At 33.0% G+C, this 26,225-nt stretch overlaps 2 protein-coding genes and 1 long non-coding RNA gene across 5 annotated transcripts in view; all 3 read left to right on the top strand.

Moving 5' to 3' along the window:
* LOC145322286 (uncharacterized) overlaps nucleotides 1–26,225 on the top strand; it is a 118,649-nt gene that overhangs the window by 3,165 nt on the left and 89,259 nt on the right. The gene's annotated exons all lie outside the window — the stretch shown is intronic.
* Nucleotides 6,692–9,246, top strand: LOC145322289 (ral GTPase-activating protein subunit alpha-1-like). Its single transcript, XM_080164179.1, has 4 exons — nucleotides 6,692–6,812; nucleotides 7,431–7,538; nucleotides 8,083–8,200; nucleotides 8,815–9,246. The coding sequence occupies exons 1-4, from the start codon at nucleotides 6,736–6,738 to the stop codon at nucleotides 9,019–9,021; spliced, it is 510 nt and encodes a 169-aa protein (XP_080020305.1). The 5' UTR covers nucleotides 6,692–6,735; the 3' UTR covers nucleotides 9,022–9,246.
* On the top strand, nucleotides 9,265–11,810 carry LOC145322291 (uncharacterized). Of its 2 annotated transcripts, none has more exons than XR_013880618.1 (2): nucleotides 9,265–9,923; nucleotides 11,668–11,810. It is a non-coding gene; the product is annotated as an uncharacterized LOC145322291 (long non-coding RNA). The 2 variants fall into 2 exon arrangements; XR_013880617.1 differs by lacking the exon at nucleotides 11,668–11,810 and adding an exon at nucleotides 10,301–10,427.

Raw genomic sequence — 26,225 nt, forward strand, 5'->3', positions numbered from 1 at the left:
TAGAGAAAACTTAATTAGATGGAGAGAGAAAGTAAAAAATTGGCCATGCCGTTCCCTTTTCAAGAATTTTAGAAATCTAGAAAACTATATTCAAGTTATATAACAAATTTAGAGTATACCAACGGTTGCGCCTCTAGCATCTAGGGGCACTGTATTCGAAGGGAAGGTACTATCAGATAAATTGTTTTAAAAACATCCCAGAACTGAAATACAAAAATAAAATAGCCGAAAGCCACCTAGAACTTATAAAAAGTATCCCTTATATGGAGGTTTCAATCGGTTAAGTAGTTATTGAAACTTATGCTACTTTCAAAAAACTGTATTACTTTATATAATACAGGATGTTTTTTTTAATAAGTTAAAAGTATTGCTTTATTTAACCCACTTGCCATTGACAAAAATTAATAATGTATATCTCAATTTGTTGAAAATCGCCAAATATTTTTTTCTCATACAAAATGCCCCACATCAATGGAGAAATTAAGATATAGATTATTAATTTCTGTCAATGGCAAGTGGGTTAAATTAAGCAATACTTTTAACTTATCAAAAAAAAACACCCTGTAGGATTAAATCATAATTATTATGAAGTGACTTTATTAAAGGGACTTTTGTGTGACTGGGGAAAAGTTGTGTAGCAAAACAGTTGTATATAATATTCCATTGATTGCTTGCAATTGATTTTAAAAACTATTTTGGCATAAGTTAAAAGAAAAATCAAAAGACTATTTACAATTTTTAACCCTTTAAAATGTGGCTATAATTTAAAGACAAGGATGACAACTTTCAAAAAAGCGAATCAGAAATTGCAATGGTTTTAAATTGTACCTGACTTTTGTAGAAATAATCATGCCATGTTTGAAATTGATAGAACAATTCAAATATTACTATATTCCTAAATTAACAATAATAGCTATATATGTAAGAATCGACTCTAATTAAAAAGAACCTTCGGTATAAAAGTACTTTGTGAAAAAGTTTTTTAACTAACATTTTTAAATTTTATCTTGAAAATAAATAACCTTGCTTTCTGTGTGTGGGTGGGAGGGGAAATAATTTGAAAAAGAAATAATTTGGCAAATTTATTTGAACTTGCTTGCAAGCAATTTTAACAAAATAACTACCAATAGAAGTAAAACGCTAGAGCAACTGCAATATGTATATTTTAAAAAAGCGAGATTTCTAAATTGTTGTGAACCTTAAAATAATATCACCATATTGTCCTATCTCTGTATCTCTGATAATATCCATTCATCCCGTGTGTCCCAGGGTAATATTACCATATTGTCCTGTCTCTGTATCCCTGATAATATCCATTCATCCCGTGTGTAACAGAGTAATATCGCCATATTGTCCTGTCTCTGTATCCCTGATAATATCCATTCATCCCGTGTGTCCCAGGGTAATATCGCCATATTGTCCTGTCTCTGTATCCCTGATAATATCCATTCATCCCGTGTGTCCCAGGGTAATATCGCCATATTGTCCTGTCTCTGTATCCCTGATAATATCCATTCATCCCGTGTGTCCCAGAGTAATATCACCATATTGTCCTATCTCTGTATCCCTGATAATATCCATTCATCCCGTGTGTCCCAGGGTAATATAACCATATTGTCCATCTCTGTATCCCTGATAATATCCATTCATCCCGTGTGTCCCAGGGTAATATCGCCATATTGTCCTATCTCTGTATCCCTGATAATATCCATTCATCCCGTGTGTCCCAGGGTAATATCACCATATTGTCCTATCTCTGTATCCCTGATAATATCCATTCATCCCGTGTGTCCCAGGGTAATATCACCATATTGTCCTGTCTCTGTATCCCTGATAATATTCATTCATCCCGTGTGTCCCAGGGTAATATCACCATATTGTCCTATCTCTGTATCCCTGATAATATCCATTCATCCCGTGTGTCCCAGGGTAATATCGCCATATTGTCCTGTCTCTGTATCCCTGATAATATCCATTCATCCCGTGTGTCCCAGGGTAATATTGCCATATTGTCCTATCTCTGTATCCCTGATAATATCCATTCATCCCGTGTGTCCCAGAGTAATATCGCCATATTGTCCTGTCTCTGTATCCCTGATAATAGCAATTTTAACAAAACAACTACCAATAGAAGTAAAACGCTAGAGCAACTGCAATATGTATATTTTAAAAAAGCGTGATTTCTAAATTGTTGTGAACCTTAAAATAATATCACCATATTGTCCTATCTCTGTATCTCTGATAATATCCATTCATCCCGTGTGTCCCAGGGTAATATTACCATATTGTCCTGTCTCTGTATCCCTGATAATATCCATTCATCCCGTGTGTCCCAGAGTAATATCGCCATATTGTCCTGTCTCTGTATCCCTGATAATATCCATTCATCCCGTGTGTCCCAGGGTAATATCGCCATATTGTCCTGTCTCTGTATCCCTGATAATATCCATTCATCCCGTGTGTCCCAGGGTAATATACCCATATTGTCCATCTCTGTATCCCTGATAATATCCATTCATCCCGTGTGTCCCAGGGTAATATCACCATATTGTCCTATCTCTGTATCCCTGATAATATCCATTCATCCCGTGTGTCCCAGGGTAATATCACCATATTGTCCTATCTCTGTATCCCTGATAATATCCATTCATCCCGTGTGTCCCAGGGTAATATAACCATATTGTCCTGTCTCTGTATCCCTGATAATATCCATTCATCCCGTGTGTCCCAGGGTAATATCACCATATTGTCCTATCTCTGTATCCCTGATAATATCCATTCATCCCGTGTGTCCCAGGGTAATATTACCATATTGTCCTGTCTCTGTATCCCTGATAATATCCATTCATCCCGTGTGTCCCAGAGTAATATCGCCATATTGTCCTGTCTCTGTATCCCTGATAATATCCATTCATCCCGTGTGTCCCAGGGTAATATCGCCATATTGTCCTGTCTCTGTATCCCTGATAATATCCATTCATCCCGTGTGTCCCAGGGTAATATACCCATATTGTCCATCTCTGTATCCCTGATAATATCCATTCATCCCGTGTGTCCCAGGGTAATATCACCATATTGTCCTATCTCTGTATCCCTGATAATATCCATTCATCCCGTGTGTCCCAGGGTAATATCACCATATTGTCCTATCTCTGTATCCCTGATAATATCCATTCATCCCGTGTGTCCCAGGGTAATATAACCATATTGTCCTGTCTCTGTATCCCTGATAATATCCATTCATCCCGTGTGTCCCAGGGTAATATCACCATATTGTCCTATCTCTGTATCCCTGATAATATCCATTCATCCCGTGTGTCCCAGAGTAATATCGCCATATTGTCCTGTCTCTGTATCCCTGATAATATCCATTCATCCCGTGTGTCCCAGGGTAATATTGCCATATTGTCCTGTCTCTGTATCCCTGATAATATCCATTCATCCCGTGTGTCCCAGGGTAATATCGCCATATTGTCCTGTCTCTGTATCCCTGATAATATCCATTCATCCCGTGTGTCCCAGAGTAATATCACCATATTGTCCTATCTCTGTATCCCTGATAATATCCATTCATCCCGTGTGTCCCAGGGTAATATAACCATATTGTCCATCTCTGTATCCCTGATAATATCCATTCATCCCGTGTGTCCCAGGGTAATATCACCATATTGTCCTATCTCTGTATCCCTGATAATATCCATTCATCCCGTGTGTCCCAGGGTAATATCGCCATATTGTCCTGTCTCTGTATCCCTGATAATATCCATTCATCCCGTGTGTCCCAGGGTAATATCACCATATTGTCCTGTCTCTGTATCCCTGATAATATCCATTCATCCCGTGTGTCCCAGAGTAATATCGCCATATTGTCCTGTCTCTGTATCCCTGATAATATCCATTCATCCCGTGTGTCCCAGGGTAATATTGCCATATTGTCCTGTCTCTGTATCCCTGATAATATCCATTCATCCTGTGTGTCCCAGGGTAATATCGCCATATTGTCCTATCTCTGTATCCCTGATAATATCCATTCATCCCGTGTGTCCCAGGGTAATATTACCATATTGTCTTGTCTCTGTATCCCTGATAATATCCATTCATCCCGTGTGTCCCAGAGTAATATCGCCATATTGTCCTGTCTCTGTAACCCTGATAATATCCATTCATCCCGTGTGTCCCAGAGTATTATCGCCATATTGTCCTATCTCTGTATCCCTGATAATATCCATTCATCCCGTGTGTCCCAGGGTAATATCACCATATTGTCCTATCTCTGTATCCCTGATAATATCCATTCATCCCATGTGTCCCAGGGTAATATCACCATATTGTCCTATCTCTGTATCCCTGATAATATCCATTCATCCCGTGTGTCCCAGGGTAATATCACCATATTGTCCTATCTCTGTATCCCTGGTAATATCCATTCATCCCGTGTGTCCCAGGGTAATATCACCATATTGTCCTATCTCTGTATCCCTGATAATATCTATTCATCCCGTGTGTCCCAGGGTAATATCACCATATTGTCCTATCTCTGTATCCCTGATAATATCCATTCATCCCGTGTGTCCCAGGGTAATATCGCCATATTGTCCTGTCTCTGTATCCCTGATAATATCCATTCATCCCGTGTGTCCCAGGGTAATATCACCATATTGTCCTATCTCTGTATCTCTGATAATATCCATTCATCCCGTGTGTCCCAGGGTAATATCACCATACCCAGGTTCTACGAAATACCAGAAAAAAAAATCGTTTTACCAGAAAAGTGGTAAAGCTGGTCAACCTGGTAAAATATACCAGTTTCGTGGTAAATTTTACCAGCAAAAATTTTAGCCAAAAAATTAGTCAAATTTTACCATTTTTTTTGTAAAATTTGACGAAACAAAAAAACCCGTTTTTTGTGTTTTAAATTAAAAACAGCTCTTCATAATCAGTTGTAGTACTTAATAATGACTTCTATACAATGAAGCCTAAATTTAAATTTTTTTTTTTTTTTTTTAATTTTACCACTTTTGGAAGTTTTACCAAAAATGTGGTCAATTTTACAACTCTATTTTTCAGGTTAAGTCCGAATTTTCGGACTTAGACAAAAAAACGCAATTTGGTCAATTTTTACCAAAAAGTTAGTAAAATTTGACAAGGTATTTTTTTAGGCTAAGTCCAGATTTTTGGACTCTGACAAAAAAAATGAACTTGGTAAAATTTGACCAACTTTTTGGTAAAAATTGACAAGGTAAATTTTTAGGCTAAGTCCAGATTTTTGGACTTTGCCAAAAAAAAAAACTTGGTAAAATTTGACCAACTTTTTGGTAAAAATTGACAAGGTAAATTTTTAGGCTAAGTCCAGATTTTTGGACTTTGCCAAAAAAAAAAACTTGGTAAAATTTGACCAACTTTTTGGTAAAAATTGACAAGGTAAATTTTTAGGCTAAGTCCAGATTTTTGGACTTTGCCAAAAAAAAAACTTGGTAAAATTTGACCAACTTTTTGGTAAAAATTTTTACTTTTTATTGAATTTTTTCGCATAAAAGAAGCTAACTTTTTTTTAAAACCTTGAAAATTATTTCATCATTTCTTTTAAAACATCCTCCCGCATCGTCAAAAATATATCAAATTTAATATTTACTTATTTGAGCTAGCTTCATACGAATTAAAATTAAAAGAAAAAAAATCCAGGGTGTGTTTATGCAGATGTGCCGTGTGCATTTGAATTTATCGATTTTTCATCTTTAATATAAATATAAGCTTTCGTATATTCCCCTGAATGTTTCTAAAAGAAAGACAGAGATTTCGAATTATAGAGTAATTTCGCTACAAAACTTATATTTTTAAGTTTTGAAATTTATGGCACCTCTGTGCGCGCATGCGCACTATTGATAAGCTTATGATTATTTGAATATAGAGTGCCAAAAATAATTATTAGTTTTGATTCAATTTAATCAAATATTTTGAATCAAGAAGTAAATTACTACTCAATTTTCTCTAAATATTTAAATTTGTAGAATTTACAAGGAAGATTTTTTTTAAGCAAGATGTTTAAAAATGTGGCAAAATTGTGGAACAACAATGTTTCATGATTTCTATATTTATGTTGTCTTTGCCAACCGGAAATACCACCGAGATGGGTTTTTAAAAGATGAATGCCACATTTTTTCGGCGTTTTTTAGACATTGATTTCGATTGAACGTTGACGATAGAATTTCAAACAGAGTATATAACATAAAAATACTGAATTTTAAATTATTTTTTTAGCAATTTTTCTAATGTCTAACACAGCTCTAAAAAGATGCATTAATTAATATGCAGCAAAAATGGATTGAAGATAATCTTTTTTTTTCTATGAAGGCCGTACCATCAAAAGCGAAATAATTAAATAAATCATTGTATACTCTTTTAGATTTCGCGAATGTCGCGCTTGTTATTCATAGCGTAAAAAATGTCGAAAAAACGCGGCAATATCTTTTAAGAACCCGGCCGGAAATAGATTCATATATGTTCATATATGGTTAACAACTATATATATATTTAAATATTTTTTTTTAATATTGAATGCACTATATTTTTTTATATTCTATCGAATATATATTTTATATGTCATTACAAAACTATATTACATTTAATATTAACATTAAAAAAAAAACATCAATTTAAACTTTCGTAACCCTGTATTGGCTTCAGAAGTACAGTTCTACAGAAATCACGGTACACGCCTGAGCTAGCATCACCAGCATGGCTCTGCCTAGGCTTATAATTAGAAAGGCCAGGGTATTATTAGTGGTTGAAAAGTTTGTACATTATTATTACAGGTATTGTGTCTTTAAAGGGACTGTGAACGTAAATTTTTCTCATCTTAATATCAAATCTTAACATTATCTTATTCATAATATCTCACAGATAGAGCAAAACGCGCTTTTGTTTGCTTAAAAAACGGCTTTTTCCGACGATTTTTATAAGGTACAGGGAAAGGAAGAAATTTTCCGTATTATATAAAATGTCCATTAAATTGATTTTTTGGTATTATCCTCTTAGAAATTTTTTTTTCAATATTGAAAATTTGAGTACCCCCCCCCCCCCCCCCCCCCCCGACAGCGAACTATGAACTCTGGCCGCAGCGCTCGGCTCCCTAGCCTGCCTAGCCGCAGCGCTCTGCCCCCTTGCCTGCCTAGCCGCAGCGCTCGGCTCCCTAGCCTAAAACCTAACCTAACCTAAAATAGTTGTTCGTCGGTAGTCGGGGGGGGGGGGGGGGGGGGTGTGGGGGTACAAAATTGAAAAAAATTGAAAAAAAAATTTCTAAGAGGATAACGCCGATTTTTTCTCCCATTATAGCTAAAATTAAACTTTTTCACATGGTACAGAAAGACATCCTGTTAATTTTATTTAAGAAATAGATATTCCTAATCTAACAATAATTTTATTTTGGTCAGGTTTATGGTAATGAATGTAAAGATGGACGGGCGAACATGGGAGCAGTTACTCTTTATCTTGCTGCAGATAACTCAACTCACCCTCACAGAAACACCACCAAGACGCAGGCACATAGATAATTATTATAGAGAAGTTACGATTTTCTTTAAGTATTTAAGAACAAATTCACTAGCATTTTGCTTGTAAAGAAGAAGTAATGAAATTAGTTTGTTTAGTCAGCACACTAAATCTAAAATAAAGAAAAATTGATATTAATGTAGTTTTGACCTAAACAAAGAGTTTCCAGTATGGCTTTGAAACCGATAAATATCCCCTGGATTAAAAATGGTTCTGGGCCATACTGAAAAATTACGTATTACAGACAATTTTCTATGAACAATAGTCTAGAAATTATATTATCAATACCAGCTTTGTTAGGCCAGTCCTTTGGCCCCTCGGGGCTAACAAAATTGCTATTGATCTGAAAATTTCTCATTTTACCAGTCGCGGAAAGCTGTCTATAATACGACGCGATAAATAAAATCAGAGACAAAAATACCATTTTTAGATAAAAAGTATACTTTATACCTACCTACACACTTAAATAAAAATAGCCTATTTATATTTAATTTGTTCTTGGATCTTTAGTTAATAGTTATCTATGCTTATCAGGGAGGACACCCTTGGAGGAAGGTTGACCCAGGCCATCTTCCAGACCCTCATTGTCACATGGATCAAGGCTAATCTCTATGTTGTTGTGTCCTGTGAACTTTGGGATCAGTTTCTAGAGGTAATGTTAGCTATACTATAATTAAGATAACCTGCAGAAATAGATATTTTATTACTTGGATGTTACACTAGATTTTTATTTTCTCTAATAAAGTAAAACTCCCAGTGGGCTAAAATGACGATAACCCTAATTCGCCCCCTTTACTCCATTCCGTCCCGTCCTACTGGATAAACAAACTGACCATTGAATGAGTTTCATGTTAGCAACCTAAATTGACTTCAATTTTTCCACTGTCATCAATATCCACGTATATTCTATATCCATTCCATAATGTTTTATTTGTTCTACAGTACAGGAATCAGATCTATTTGCCAATCGTCCTAAAGACAACCAATGGTTGATTGTATGTCAAGCTTTTAATTTTAAGAGGGATAAAATGAGGGATTTCAAAGGTTTGAGGTTGGTAATCTAATATATTTTTTTTTTAATTTTGAAGGGAAACAAATAAGGGGTTTTACGGGTTGAGTGGAGTTAACACCCTTTAAGCCCCACCCTTTAAAATCTGTATCAAGAATTAAAAATGAAGTTTGGGGACGAATTTTTGCTTCATTAATTTAGATGAATTATTTTTCCACCAACTTTTCTACTTGTCAAAATAAGTTCGTTTGTTTTAGGTTTTGAGTGGACTAACTTTATGGGAAGAATTAATCCGGGAGTGGTTTAAGACTATGGAAACCCTTACCAGAGTGTTAGCTAGACAGGTATATTATTTTTTTAATGTTTTTTCCATTAAAGTTTATAAAAATAATCGATATATTATTACTGGGATGTTGTACCACATTTTCATTTACTCTGATAAGGAGATGCTCACAGCTGGCTAAAATAAAGATACCCCCCTTCTTTAAACCCAATCCTTACCCTACTACTGGTTGAACAAACTGACCAATAAACGAATTTCATGTTAGCAAGCTAAAATAACGACAATTTTTTCCCCCTGTCGTAATATCCACGTATATTCTACATTCATTAGAGTAGGTGGTATTATCCTTTTAGAAATGTAGCGCTCGGCTCCCTAGCCTGCCTAGCCGCAGCGCTCGGCCCCCTTGCCTGCCTAGCGGCTGCGGCCCTAGCATTTAGGGGCTCTGTATTAAAAAGGATAGATAGGGGACAGAAATATAGTCTAAAACCATTCCGTGTCATATGAGAAGCTTTCCTACCTATAAAGGAGAACTCAATCGGTTTAGTAGTTATCGAAATCTTAAGCTAAAGACAAAGAACCTTTTTACTTTAAACAATTTAGTATATAAACAAAATATATTAGTGTAATTTCCAAATTTGCTAACTTTAAATGCCTACCATCTCTTTTATTGCTTTATTAAAGATTTTCTAAAATTACAATAACTTTCCTACCTAGATATGCTCTTTTTTATTAGTTCTTCCCTTTTCTACCAATCAAAAAATTTTAAAAACCTTTTTTTTAATGAATTTTAACTTTTTAAGTAAATTATTTTTATTTTTTCAGGTATGAGAGGAGAGATGGCTACGGACCCCCCTCACATTACTTCACAAGGGAGGCACACCCCAGGGGCGACTACTCCCCTCCACAACAACGTTACAGAGGCCCCCCACCGCCAATGAGGGATATGTCGCCACGAGGACCCCCCCGCGGACCTCCTCCCCCCCACCACAGAGAATATTCCCCGTCACCCAGGAGGGGACCTCCCGGTAGGGGCCCACCACCCAGGGATTACTCACCTGAACCAAGAGGTCGGCCACCCCCAAGGTAAAATCAAATTTATATCAGGGATGTAAAGGGATAAGTCAATGGCTGATAAACTGATGAACATCAACATCGATGATACATAAAATTAGTGGTTAAAAAACGTTTGAACACTCAACTTATTGAAACAATAAATCAAAATTTAATTAACTCCCCAAAGTAGTTACCTAAGCCAATGAATAAGAAAACGTTATAATAAAACTTTTGGGACTGATGAAATTAACAGTTCATTGTCTCCTCTCAATAATGACATAAAGTACCTAGTTTTTTTACCTAATTTGATTTTTAATAGGTATTTTTTAGAATTTTGATGATATATGTTATTTTTAATAGATAACGACATAACATTTACTTATTATAAACTAATCTGAATATTCAAGGTACATGTCACCACCCCCATCCAAAGGGCCCCCAGGTGACTATTCTCCAGGACGCAGGGGACCTCCACCCTCCCCGGGTAGACGTGGACCAGGGACCAAGGCTATTCAGGAATGGGTTATTAAATGATTTAAGACGAAGTAAAATATTGTTTAAGTTTAAAAAAAGATTGTACTAAAATAATTTACGTTTCTGTAGACACAACGGGAAACATGGTTCTTATGGGATAGGACAAAAGACGAAGTATTGAAATTAAATCAAGATTTACCTAATAAAAATTAGGTACTCAAAGTTTTTGAGTTGACGAATAAGTAAACTTGTTTCTGAAACTTTGGATACCATTATGATATTTACACCATATTTTACCCTCCCTGCCTGGGGTTTAGGTCTAAATTTATCTAATATTAGTACTTGTTTGGGACAGGGATCTAAAGGGACAAGACAATGGCGGATAAATTGATGTACATCAGCAATGATGATACACAAAATTACCCCTTCTGTGGAGTATAATTAGTTGTTGAAAGCTTTAGACACTTAACTTGATTAATCAACCATTCAAAATTCAATAAAAGTCCCTAGAGTTGTTAAAGCAACGAAGAAGAAAATAAAGCTTTGGGGACTAGTGTAATAAACAGTCCACTTCCTTCCTTCATTTAATCCTCCATAACTTAGGACCCCGCGTTCCACGACTCCGTACGCCACGTGAAGCATATAATCAGTAATGCCGAGTAGTATGGACACAGCATGTTCTTGTTAGCCAGGGATGTTGTTACTGCTTATGTTTTCCAGGTAAGCTTTCCCTTTATTTTTTCTCGTTCTGCGTTTTCAAAGATGTTTAGTTAGATAAGTTTGCTGATTTTTTTGCCACGTGTCAAGATGCCTGTAGGAAATGAATGAGGGGGGAGAGGGGGAGTCGAACCTACACACTTTTATTTTTGCTTTCAAAAGAAAAAATTTAGGTGTGAGAGTAAGGGGGGGGGGGAAGTTCTGACACATTTGCGTAAACAGCGAGTATAGGCTTTATCTTTGGGACGGACGGACGGACGGACAGACATCGTTCTACTTTGTATTATAGATTAGATATTTAGTAGGGAGGGATGGGACATTGGGCTGTAAATTACACTAGCCCCCAAAGTTTTCAAATAACATTTTCTTATTCTTTGGCCTAACAACCTTGGGTACTTTTATTGATTTTTTATTGGTTGGTTCATTAAGTTGAGTGTCCTAACATTTCAATCACTTATTGTAATCTACAGAAGGGGTAACGATGTGTATCATCATTAGAGATGAACATCAATTTATCAGCCATTGTCTTATCCCTTTATATCCCTGTAATTATCTAATTAACTAATGAGCAATTTTATTCCAGGTTGAATATCAGTGATACGAGGTCGAATGGGGCCGGTGCCCAGCAAATCCAGGAGGTTGCGCAACAGTTTTCGCGGCCAGAGCAGTAGAATCAAGAAAAATATGTTTAAGTGTTGTTTCAATCAATAAAGATAAAAATGAAAACAATTTTTTTTTATTTTTGCGATTTATACCTACAAGCGATGTTTTTCTATAATTAAGGTCGTTTTTTACCACTTTCTCGTGATTTTTACCACCCGTTTTTACCACAATTTTTGGTAAATTTTTACCATATTTACCCTATTTCTGGTAAAATTTTACCAATTTAGGGCAAAAATATTACCAGGTGTTGAACAGTTTTACCACTTTTTCGGTAAAATCTTACAGAAATTTGCGGTAAGATTTTACCAAAAAAGTGGTAAAAATTGGTCAAAATCTGGTATAAATTTGCGTCCTAAAATGGTAATATTTTACCGGAAATCTGGTAAAATTTTACCGATAATTGTGGTAAAAATCGCTGGTAAAAAGCGTCTCGGAGTACCACAAAAAGTGTTTTTACCACGGTTACGGTAAAATTTTACCACCTTTTAAATCGTATAGGCTGGTAAAATTTTACCATAAAAGTGGTAAAACCTAGGTGTTTTTATGGTATTAATTAGAACCTGGGTATTGTCCTATCTCTGTATCCCTGATAATATCCATTCATCCCGTGTGTCCCAGGGTAATATCACCATATTGTCCTATCTCTGTATCTCTGATAATATCCATTCATCCCGTGTGTCCCAGGGTAATATCACCATATTGTCCTATCTCTGTATCTCTGATAATATCCATTCATCCCGTGTGTCCCAGGGTAATATCACCATATTGTCCTATCTCTGTATCCCTGATAATATCTATTCATCCCGTGTGTCCCAGGGTAATATCACCATATTGTCCTATCTCTGTATCTCTGATAATATCCATTCATCCCGTGTGTCCCAGTGCAGAGTAATGTCACCTCAATTGTGATAATCCCCTCACCTCTTTAAAAGTACACTACATATTTTTCTTTTCTTTTCATTTTTTCCCGCATTTTTTCTATCAATAATAAAAAAGGGTTCTTTATATTTATTCATTTTTAAAGACAAAGCCTTTTTACCAGAAAATCTGATGGTTTATTTTAACAATGATGATTTTCAGCTATAATATCAATTTAATTTTTAAATGGTGATGATACCTATGAAAAGCAGGCATTAGTGTAGCACGATGATGGAGTGTCCTATTAAAGTCAAACCTACTAAAATGCCCTCTCTACCCATTATACCCTTTCTCCCCTCTATGTGTCTAATTGTTACACTGAGTTTAAAACTCTAAGAAAGGAACACCTTTTCTGATAAAGTCAGTAAAATTTCTTAAAACTAGCTGTAAAGAAGTATTAGTAAGTATTTAAAGCAAATCTTTTGATTTCGTGACCACTCGAGAAACTATTTGTAACTAGTGACGTGTACCAGGGGTGTGTAAAACCAATAGGGGATGAAAAAGGGGAAAGTAGCGGTAATTTTCTAAACGAATATAAATTTGTCGTCAATCGTATTATCTCCTAACATTCCTGGTCTTTATAGAATCTATTGTTAATTCTCAAACATAAAAAACTTTTCTAATTTGCTACAAATGTAATTTTTATTAAATTTTAAGAACTTTTATTCCTATCTCTTGTCTCTTGTATAATAATAATTGCTTCCTTTATAAAAATGCTATATGTCGCAAAGAATTAAAGTATTGCAATTTTAAACCACCCATGAGCTTAAGTAAATAGGAAAAAAAGAACAAGTATTTCATAAGAAGCGAAGCAATGCTAGGGTAACAGCCGCTAAGTGATATACATTTGATACGAGAAAATATTCTGTCAAGAAGCAAGCTTGAAATGAGGCTTATTTTTTTGTAGGGATAGAATAATTGGTTCTAATTCTTACCCACATTTCATTTAATAAATGGTCGTCGGATGAACACACGATCATACCTTAGCCATAGAGTAGTTGCACAAGTAAAATAATCTAAAACCTCCCATAAGCTACTTAGGTAAATAAGATAATTATTTCAAATAAATAATAAAAATATGACAGTTCATTTCACCTAAGAAATAATTGTGACATGTTTCTTTAAAGTATGTTGTATTTTACTTGAAATAGTTTTTTTTTTGTGGAAAATTTATGCACTTTTTACTGAAAATTTTATTTCGATTCTGCTTTCTTACAAAAAAAGTTTAATAAAATGCAAATGACCCAGTGAAAGCCTAAATTTTGAAAATATCTTTTTGGCCCATATAGTAAAGAGAAAAATTACTTTACAAGAAAATTTATATTTTGCATAAATATGACGACAATTTAAAGCTTCGTAAAATACATCAAACTACCGTAAAAATGAACAGATGAAATATTAATTTACCCCCCAACCCCATTAACATTGAGTAACCAAAGGCAGAATTTCGCATTAAGATAATGTAGATTAATCATACAGTCAAAACTAGTCGAATACTGCAGGGGAGGGAGGAGACTTGGGATGTTTATTACACTAGTCCCTAAAGTTTTATATTGATGTTTTTATTCGTTAGCTTAATAACTTTGGGGACTTGAATTTTGATATGTTGGATCCATAGGTTCAGTGTCCAAACGTTTCAACCACTCATTGTAATATCCAGAATGGGAAAATTTTATGTATCATTATTGGGATCCCAATTTGGGGATGCACATAAATTTAATGGCCATTGTCTTATCCCATTAGATCCGTGGTAATCCTGCCATTAATGTTAATATCAACAAATATTTTACCATATTGTTCAATTTCGTTTAGCAAAGTTTTGATAAATTCTCATTCCAACAATAAGATTGAACTAAACATTCTTTTAGAAAACAGACAAACAGACCCAAGTGTATAAGAGTACTTAAAAATCTTCTTTCAAATGCACTTCCATTTAACACCCCTGTTGACCCTAGCATAATAACAGTTTCAAATGTCAAAACAGTTTCAAATTAAATTTTGATAAATCCTATTTATAAATTTTCACAGATGCAGAGACATGTCTATGGACAATTTATTTAATTTTTTTGTTTAGCTTGCCACGGCTCAAATGTCGAAAAAGAAAAAATGAAAAAGAACTGCTAAAGTACCCAAAACAATTAAATTTACTCATTTCTTTCCCCTAAAAAACAAAATATTTATTTCATTCAATTGTCCCAACCCTGAAATACATCCCATCACCTTTCTGTCAAAAAAGGATTTAACCGATTAAATTATCAAAATGCATCAAAAATTTAATTCAAGATTTTGTTTGGAACAACCATAAAAAAGTTATTCATGAATGATATTTATTCTTTTTTTTGTGTGTAAATTATGATATGTGTATTATTAATAGGTCCCTTTTCTCAAGAAATATGTCTTCAATTTTTTCGGTTGTGTTGGTATAGAAATTACTTTTGCCTAAGACTACAGTATGACCCTCGAAAAAGTATTTTTAAGCATCTGCAGCCCTTATTTCTCAATGAATTATTTAAAAATGCATATGTCCTTGTTCTCCATAGTATTCCACGTAAGTAGATATAAAAATATTTTTTTTACCTCCATTAACACCGGAGATTTTTAAAGCTAAAGTTTTGAAAAAGTGACTGAGAAAAAGAATTTTTTTTGTTTTTCTTATTTTTTGGATGGTTATATTATGTTTTTCTGGCAACTGAATAATGAGACACAAAGAAAAACAAGTTAACTAAATATTTCTTTTTTATTCCACCAAAAAATATAAATTGTTAATGGCAAAAAAATACTACTGAATGAATTGATTATTTGCAAATTTTAGGTTATTCATCAACCCTTATTTATAGAAAAGGATTAATTTTGACAGTTGCTCCGCCTACTTTTCTGACATCTCAATTATTTAATAGGGGGTAAATTAAGCTTTTTAGACTAAAAAATCATTATGTTTTATTTTTATTTTCTTTATAACTTTTTTGTTATTAAAGTTAGAATTGTGAAACAAAAACAATTTTCCTGCTATATTCATAGAGATTTATTTGGTTTTTTAATCTTAAACAATTTTGCCTAATAAGTAAGTTTTTCAAAATATCATTAAACTAAAAAGACTCAAAAAATATGTGTAAAAAAATGCTTTTTACTCAAAAACTAAATTTTTTATTTCATTTTTGTATAAAGTTTCTGCTAGTAACAAAAATAAAAGGATTTCTAGCTTAATTTTGCTAAAAAAGTCGTTTCATGTTAAAAGTTACTTTTTCCTCAGTCACTTTTTCAAAACTTTAGCACTAAAAATCTCCGGTGTTAATGGAGGTAAAAAAAATATTTTTATATCTACTTACGTGGAATACTATGGAGAACAAGGACATATGCATTTTTTTAATAATTCATTGAGAAATAAGGGCTGCAGATGTTTAAAAATACTTTTTCGAGGGTCATACTGTATATTCTTGCAATTAGGGGAGGGAGGGCCAATATTTTCATCTAAAAATATAACCGCCAAATACCATCCCAGGACCTATGTGAAGCTAACCTTAAATGGGAACTCAATGGATTTTGAGGTTAGAGAGATCTTAACAGACAACAAACTTTACCACTTATTATCAACAATGAAATCATACTATATCTAAAAGAAACAACAAGCACGGTCGAAAAGTTTAAGGCAATGTAGTTATTGTATTATCATATGTATTTAAACAGCATATATATGAAAGCATGCTTCTATCTAGTTGGTCTAAACGACCATTGAATTTGATCTTTAATGCATTTATCAACCAGAGAGGTTAATACGATAGACTTGCCCTTATTGTTATTCAATAATAGTCCACAAAAAAAACTTATTTTTAAAATTAGCAAGTTTATTTCAACAACGATTTGTAACAACTGAAGTTTACAAATGAACAAACCGACTAATCTTACAGCTTTTTTTGCGAATAGGTAACAATTTGCATATATGGTAATTTGCAAAAACAATGTTAATTTCGCGGATTTAACATAACGTCGGTTTATCTTATCTTTACACTAACAATAAGAATATTGATTTACTTATTTTGAATAACTACATTACAGTCGGACAAACATCTCGTTACTTTATTCCTGTTGATAGAAATTTTTTATTCCTTTAGATTACATTATTTCATTGAATACCTTTTTTCCTAGTATCAATTCTGTTGAGAAGGTGTAGGCCGGTACCCTCCCCCAAAATAGTTTTAAACCTTTACTGACCTTATAAGAAGGATAAGTTTTAATTTGCCGCATTAATGTATTTTAAATGCTATCAAAAATTCTTAAATACATTTTATAAGCTGAGCATAATTCTATCAATCCTATGAGATTAATAATCTTTCAAGATTAAGAAGATTTTTAAAATTAATTATTATTCTCATTACAAATACAATTGCAAGCTGAATAACTCCTTTGTTATTATTGAAAAAATATTGCACTTTTTGATTATAGTATCTCGTTATTTATACCCTCCACGCCCTTGGATAATAGGAAAAAATATGAAACAAGGAAAATTATGTTCAAGGCAACGTTTTTGACAAACAAAAAACAAATACAAAAATCAAAACAAATATAAAAACAAGAAACAAGAGCAGGGAGCTAAAGTTATAAGACAATGGCCGATAAAATTAAATACCCATCCTTAGATTAAACTTAGTGGTTGTAACGTTTGAACACTCAACTGAATGAATCAACCAAACAAAATTCACTAAAGTCCAACTAATAAGAAAACGTTATTATATAACTTTAGGGACTAGTGTTATAAACAATTAATTGTCCCCTCTCCTTCCGGACTATAAACTTTGAATATTGATATAGCCTAGTTCTAGAGTAGCCGTGCTGCAAAAATAATAATAAAAAATCCAAAGTATTATGCGCCCTGCTGAGATTTATGGCAGTAAATAGCTATTCCGCGCCCCCAACTAATCTCTCTACAAATTATGACACCACTTTCATTTACATATCATTTTATAGAGTAGTTACACCAAATAATTCACTTTGTCTCTCAGTCCATACGTAACTCTATGAGAGGAATGCGATTTTTTCGGCTAGTATTTAAGTTAGAGAGCTAAAATGTTTTGTCGAAATTATCTGTATCAATTAGCATACAGTATATAATTTACCTGGTCCGTCAGTCTGTAGGTTATGCAATTCATCTAAAGACATAAATCCTTTTTAAAGGGTACGCTTCATGATTTTTATGATTTATTGCATATTATCTTTCTTTCTTTTTGTTTTCTACATATCCTTTATCCGTTCGTCCCTTCATAAATATTTTGTGCTTTGCCACTTATGAATGTTGTCATCATTTTCTAATTTGTGGGCCTTTTGTTCGTCTCGGCCTTTTCTTTTTGCAAGCATGGACTGGATTCTAATTCTAAAAAAAATCCAATGGATATTTAATAATAGTTTTAGTCATAGTAATTTTCATAGCTTTAGTTTAGATTATTCATTTTTTTCTCACTTGCTAGCCCAATATTATGGTTCTATTATCGACATAAAAATAACCCCATTAAGCCAAAATTATTGAATTTTTAAAAATATTTTAGAATATACCCCCATCTATATTTAAAAGTATTTTAAAGGGTCAGGAAAAATATTTGAAATAGAATGCAAAGCAAATTAAAAAAGGGTTGGTGGAAAATGGCAAAGAAAATAATGATAATTTATTATTAAAATTGTAGAAATGGATTCTAATTAATTTATAGGGAGTGCTAAACTAGAAATAATATACACAAAAATGGCCCATTGTTTGTGAATTTAACAACATTTTTTTTGGTTATGTATATCATTCACTAATAGTATTCATACTTTTAGATTCATAATTTAAATATGATTATCATATGTACTTTTGTAAAGTTCAATACATTTTTTATTTAGTTTATATCTTACTATTGGCAGAACCCTAGCTTAAAGAGGCTCTACAATAGCCTAAAACCACTCTTACATATGTTTGGTGCAACTCTGAAATTTGAAGAGCAATTCAACCAGCCATTTCTGAGATCCTTTGCTTCAAACAAAAAACCTTACTAGTTTGAAATAACGATATCAGTTTCTGTTTTAACATGCAGACATACATACATCCTACTTCTTATAGAAATCTTTTTTACTATTTGTAACAAATATGAAAGCTAATTTATCTAATATTTATGTTAGCATTAAGGATAAAACTAAAAAAACTATTATTTACAAAACCTTTTTTTCTAACTTTTAGCTCTATTATAAAAATGGAATTGCATTGATATAATAACAGCAAACAAATAGTTTAAATCAACCACCAAAAAAGGGCAAATTTAAAAAAGTTTATTTATTTTTCCTCCTAAAAGGTCTTAATTAGCCATTAACAGTTGATGCTTCTTTATTAGAATTAATTTGTGATTATATTGTCGTGACCTTATTATCATTGATTACCTATTGTTTGGAGGTTAGGCTAAACTAAGTCTGGCGTGGGTTCCATCAGAGATCAGGGGATAAATATAAATATCATAGTTCTGTGTTACATTTCCTTATTGTTTTATAGCAATTTGGTTTATTAATGAAAGTAGAAACACAGACAAACATACAACAAATCAACTTTTTATACAAATTTTATTTTTCAAAATTTTTTTTTTGGTAATTTTGGTCAATAAAATATTGTTTAAAAAATTAGTTTTATTCTTTTTCCCTGACAAGTATCTAATTATTAATAACATGAATTTTAAAACCTATCCATGTCTTGCCAAATTAAATGATCCATTCATCCGTTTAGTTTTTATCCCACCCACACCACTTCTTTTAATTAATACCGACCCGTTAAAATTAGTTTTGGTAAAATAGAGCTTTTATTTTTGTAGTACAAATTAATTTTTTACCCCAAAATTAAATTTTTATTTCTTCGAGTTTTAAGAAAAATCAATTATCAAATATAACTACCACAATTCGTTAAGATAGATAGGAACACCTATTTATCTGTTTAAGTTGCACTAAGATATCAATTACTAGCCAGTCTCTCGGAGGAAAAATAGTTAATTGACTGCATTTTCATATGTGATTTTAATATCTTAAGTAAAGATTTCTATGACATCTACTCTGTAACTTACTTTGTACTTCAGTCTGTTTTAAAAATACTTATATATTATATATATATACAGGGTGTTTTTATTTAATAGGACAAAAGTATTGCTTAATATAACCCACTTGCCATTGACAGAAATTAATAATCTATATCTTAGTTTCTTCATTGGGTTGGGACATTTTGTATAAGAAAAAATATTTAGCAATTTTCAACAAATTATGCTTTAAAAACCGGTTTTTCCATTCCAGTACCTATTTTGGATCATGACCAATTTAAAGAGTGTGCAAAAATGCGTGCATTTTTAAAATTCAAATTGCGCGGCTTATGTTAATAGTAGAAAAATGTTATGCATATCGTTAGAATCGTTATAAACTCTAGTTTTTGGGTGTTTAAGAAATATTCCTGTGCTACGTATAGTATACGAGCTATTTGATGAAATGTACTAACTTACTAAAAACTTTTCAACCTTTCTTACATTTTCCAACGTAGCTTCTACACTACAAATAGCATGAATATGATACATATATTTCCAAACACTAGAGTTTATGACAATTCTAACGGTATGCGTAACATTTTTCTACTATTAACACAAGCCGCGCAATTAGATTTTTAAAATGCACGCATTTTTGCACACTCTTTAAATTGGGCATGATCCAAAAATCTTCCAAAAATAGATACTTTGAAAAAACCGGTTTTTAAGGCATAATTCGTTAAAAATCGCTAAATATATTTTTTTATACAAAATGTCCAAACCCAATGAAGAAATTAAGATATAGATTATTAATTTCTGTCAATGGCAAGTGGGTTATATTAAGCAATACTTTTGTCCTATTAAAAAAACACCCTGTACATATATATATATACAGGGTGGGGCAAATAAGACCGGACAAATTCTAACTTCTAAACAAATAAACATAAAATCGTCAATTTTAAAGATTTTATTGAATTTTAAAAACTGGCAAGCAAAATAGGTATATGACTAGTAGATAATTCAACAAAATCGCCGCCAGCCTCAATCACCGCCTCTACCGGCCTCCTCAACCGCCGGCAGGTCCAGGTCAAAATGTACCTGTCCAAGCTGGCGTAGTTCTCCTTGATAGTGGCAATGAGGGAGGTCTTTGTGGTATGGGAACGTCTATTGGTGCATGCTTCAAAGTAGCCCTAAGCCCAAAAGTCCATTGAATTAGGATCGGGCTGCTGGGAGGCCACATTTCCTTAGGAACATGAGTAACCGCCAAATTGACAAAATCCATGTTTTTGCTCTCATTTGGGCTAGGATTTAGCTACAGTGGACTTTAAGTATTCAAAATGCGTGTCTCGATGAGCTTAAGACACACAAAAATTATTGGGTCAAATTTCCAACTCCTTCCCTGTCGGGCCCTACTGTTTGTGATTTCTTAAGGCTCAAAATCTTGAAAAATCGATCTCATTTCGGCTAGGATTGAGCTAAAATGGATTTAAACACGGCAAAATGTGTGTCTCAATGAGCCTAAGACACCCACAAAATTTGGGGTCAAGATTCCAACTCCTTCCCTATCGGACCCTACGTTATATGATTTTGCGCATTAACCACCGGCGCATTTGGAATCTGCCTTGTTGAACATATGCGCGGCCAGCTCGGTGTACACGTCTATCTCCGTCCAAATTTTTTTTTGTGCTAAAAGGTCATTACCTAAGCGTTTTATAGTGTGGTCAAACGTCCTGATTGGTCAAGTAGTTTTGGCGCTATGGCCGTTTAAAGTTTGTCCGGTCTTATTTGCCCCACCCTGTATCTACTGATGTTTCAATTCGAATACAATTAAGATCAATGCAAATAACATCGAGTCGTATTTAATCACGTCAGCGGAATTCTATAAGAACCACAAAATTGTTTCCACAGCAACAAAACAACAAAATAATCCTTGCTTTTACCTTAAGCCTCCCCATCACCTCTCAGAAATATTATTATGTTATTGGGAGGTTTTACTGTTTGCTAATATGATATTTGCGATTATTACATTAATAATTTGCAATTATGTCACTTGAATGAAGGACCACCATTGCACCACTGACATATCTAGACGGATTGATGCCATTAATGTTTTTATAATTGCATTCTTTCAGAAAGGGAGAGGACAATAGCTGATAGTTTTCCCCCATCTTATATGAAAAGGATACAGGGATAGGACAAGTGACGATAGATTTATAATCCAATTAAACCATAATAACCCTTTAATACAAGGTTTAGATTATTGGTGGAGAAGTTGGAACTCAGTTACTACCAGACTACCACTTCAAATCCTAATTCAATTTTACTATCAAATAAGATTAACTAAACAATGGGGCAGATTAGATTATCCTCTATTGTACTATCCATGTATTCATGAACTCATTGAATAGTAAAAAGTGACTAAGGTTATGAATTAATTTAACATCCTGTGAGTATGTGTGTATATAATCAATTTGCGTTTTTGTTATGCATTTATTTATGTTTTAATCCTTGCATATAAAGATTTGTAAAGCGATTGCAAGCCTTACAAAAAAGATTCTTGAAACAAGAAAGTATATCTTGGTAAACTGGGCAGCTTTATAAATAACATATTTCAGCCCTTACATTTAATTTTATAAATGTATATTTATTCCTTTGAAAATTAGGTATGACTCTAAGAAAAGTAATTCTATAGTTAGGTTAGTATACTAAACATCCCAAAAACTTGCATATCAATAACAACAGGGTCTCTTAAAAGCTAAACTTGTACCAAGCAGCTGCTTGTGCTTGTAAGTCTGAGAAGAATCGACCTTTTATTTAAAAAATCAGCTGAAAGTCTAAATCTGATCTAGATATGGCAATCCCTCTTTTTTAATTTGAGGCTGCAGAGAGTGGGTTATAAGTATAATTACTATGTAGAGAGGTTAGCTTTTCTGAATGCGGTCATTCTTGTTTAAATGTATAAAAAAAACATACAAATATAAAATACAATTCTATGGCTCTTTAATTATATTTTAAAGGTCTTGGTCAATTTGACATGGAATCCAAAAATTCAAGGAAAGTAAATGTAGTTGAGAAGGTGCGAAAATATTTTTGTTTCAAGTAAAAAATTAAAGTGTTAAATAAGTCAAGGTTTTTGAAGATATTTAAAATTTAAATTTAGTTAAAAGAGTACTAGCATAAAAAAAAAACATATTGTTGATATAAATATTAGGCTAACAGCTGTTATAGCAGCTTGTCAATAGTATATTATAGCAATGACCATTAATGTTAACAGTAAAAAAAGAAATTTAATTGCACAATGCAATTTATTAACAGCTACACAGACCCTAGCCTCTTAGGGGTTGCAAGCATAAAACTACTTCATTAAATTATAAAAGGTTACTAGGAAAACCAAATCTCACTTGGCATGAACATCTTTAAGATCTTAAACTTCAAACGAAATCTTTCTACTTTCAATTATGGGACAAAAAATGTTAATTTGCCCATTTCTTTATCTGTGAGAAAATGGATAAAAACTCTTTTTACGCTGTACGCGACGAATTATAACTCCAAGGGGTCAAGAGATGAATAAAAGACCGCTAATTTGATAGTATCATGCTTATAAAGACATTACATATTCAACTTATTTTAACAAAAATTACATCTTAATTCTAGAAATCTTTTTTGTGGTGTGAGTGCTTTGGTGTTCTTTAAAAAAAATTATCAGGTTTGTTGTAACCGTAGGTTGTTGTATTGCTTATTAAAAACGGCTGAAGTTTTGGCTATGGTCGAACCAAAATATTTAAGGCGGTTTGCTTAAAATATCGGCTGTTTATATATTTTCCATATTTAAATGTCTTATAATCGGCTGTTGTTTTTTTCTTCAGTGGTCTAAGATAGCTGGCTGCGAATATGGATAATAAAAATGCACAGCTAGATTTTTAGATTACAAATAGGGAGGCTGTAAACAGCTTAGGCTTAAGAAGTGGCTGTGCGTCTGCCGAGCCCTGAACTAAATTTAAACATTTTCGTTTGTATGAACTTAATTATCCGTTCTAAAGGCGATGCTTTTCTATAGGTCCCGCCGTCCTAACGATTTCAATATTAGCAGGATGATTCCTATAACAGTTTGATTTTTAACTTTATTTAAAAAAATTTTTATGTGATAACATTTTTTAAGTTTTGTGAAAATTTATACATTTATATTTTGCTTATTCAGTTCTAAGACTCTACAAGAGTTAAAGTTCATTTGTCCTACCGTATCAAAGCTTCGCTTTTATGGATGTTGTCACCCTTGTTGAGATTTTGTTAACTATGTAATTTGTGAAAATACACTCCATGATAATACATTCCATAAATAAAGCATTGTTTATTATTTGTGCAGTTAGTTTTACTTGCCTTTTTAAATCTTTCTTAAAACAAGGACAGTTTAATCAACAATAATAGTATTTAAACTAGCAGCTTCGCTGCTAGCATTTAGGAGAGGGAGGGGAGTAAAATAACTATTATATGATTTAGATTCAACAATTTAATAGCATAAAACCATTCTGGTATCAATATATAGTTTCCCCAAAATGTTGAACCTTTCGTTTTTAGTGGTTAACGAGATCTTAACGGACAAATAAAAAATAAATGGAGAAAGTCACTCAAAAATCAGACGTGTGACGTCATAAAAATGAGTGATTATCCAACTCTTTTTTAGGGGTTTTCTTTCCCACTTCTCCTCTCATCTCCCTCATTTTTATGACATCACATGTTTGAATTTTTAGTAATTTTCTCCATTTACCTTTTCTGCCATATAACGCTACTACAATAATTACTTAGTCTTTTGTTGACATAATTGTAGCTGAGGAAAGTAATTAATTAATCTAAGCAATGAAGAACACTAGATGCATTTAAAACATGTTTCCATGTCCTATTACCATCCAAGCCTACTTTACAACCAAATTAAGCTCATGACAGAAAAAAACCAAGAAAACTAAAATCCATAGAAATCCTTACTAAATTTATAATGCATCGAGTTGGTATATAATTTTCACATTGGATGTCGACTATTTATTTAGAATCCTAGAATACAAAACAGTACGAATATGTTTTTGTGATCTCTAAAATCTCGCTTATGACTGAATTCACTAAATACACCATGACAAGGAAAGCCTTATATAGGTTCTAGGCAGGTTTTCAGCTATTTTTCTATAAACCATTGTTAAAAAGAAGTCATAGATACATTTGTATCATTATTTTGTTTTAATAGCTAATTTATCTGAAGTTTACATATATGTAGACATTCTTATAGCATAAGATGATTAGCGGCTTTACCTACAAATGTCCCTACTTGAAGAATAGCGCCACTTATACAAACAAAGGATGTGTATAAGTAAAGGCTTTAAAAAGAGTGAAATATGAGCAGATTTCGGAAGGCATATATTTTCATATATACATGTGTTCAAACATGCCTTTACAAAGCATAATTGCATTTTTATGAGGTTTAAAGGAACATTTTTAGTAGCGTTGCTGTTCTATACTTTGGGTATGTCCGTCAATTTGTAAGTTAATCATGCACCAAGAAAAAAAGTTTTTAGATAATCTTAGCTTATCTCTTTTTTGTTCTAAAACGCTAAACTGGCAAAAAATATAAAATCTCCCTTACATATTTTCAATTTAAAAAAAAATAAGTTGATTGGGGGTGTTTTCAATGCTTAAGATTTTATTTGAGGGAAAGCCTCAAACAAAGATTTATTGATAATGTGGTTTTATTTATATCAACAAAGTGTGAATAACAAAATTTAGCATCGCATCGTTTATTTAATTTTGAATAGCGAATTTGTCTTTTTACATTTAAATAACACAATTGTATTTTAGCTTTTAATGGTTAAATATGTATTAAGTACATCGTTTCTCTATAATTAAAATATGTCTTTTAAATCGTGTTCCTTAAGTATGTAAAGAGTAAACTTATTTTTTGCCCCTCCCCTCCTTTAAATTTAATGTTAAATTTATCTTTAACTGAAATTCTTTTTTTTGCTTAACTGTTCTTGTTAAATTTACTATTTGTTTAAAAGGCAAAAATGCACGCATAAAAACTACTTTACTCAAAATAACTAAGATACGACGTTGCTTTATGTTTTAAAAATGAGAAAGGTTAAAAAGAGAAGGTTTATTATTAGTTAACAAGGATAATTATATTATATACATACAACCCAATAGTTACTGTTAAACAAACCTTAGAGATAAGTAATAGGTTGTCTATTTGTTTATACCCTAAGATTACGCTAACCGTTGGACCGACGCGTTGTGGTTCTACTTTACAGTTAAGCTTCTTCTAGGTCATGGAAAGGTTTTCAACAATTTAAGGGAAGGTTACCTCCGCCCTCCCAAGAAAGTATTAATAAACAATCTCATTGCTTTCCATAAAATCTTTGAGTAACCTAGAACGAACGGACCAACGAACTTACGGACGTGCCCTCATTATAAAGGGCTGCACTTAAAAATATACCAGAGGTAAAGGGGAAGGGGAGCGGGGCGGAGGGGATATGATTAAACAAATAGACCATCATAACTCAGTGTG

The sequence above is a fragment of the Acartia tonsa genome, chromosome 6 (assembly GCF_053477335.1).
Source record: "Acartia tonsa isolate MP-2025a chromosome 6, ASM5347733v1, whole genome shotgun sequence".
Classification (NCBI taxonomy): Eukaryota; Metazoa; Arthropoda; class Copepoda; order Calanoida; family Acartiidae; genus Acartia; species Acartia tonsa.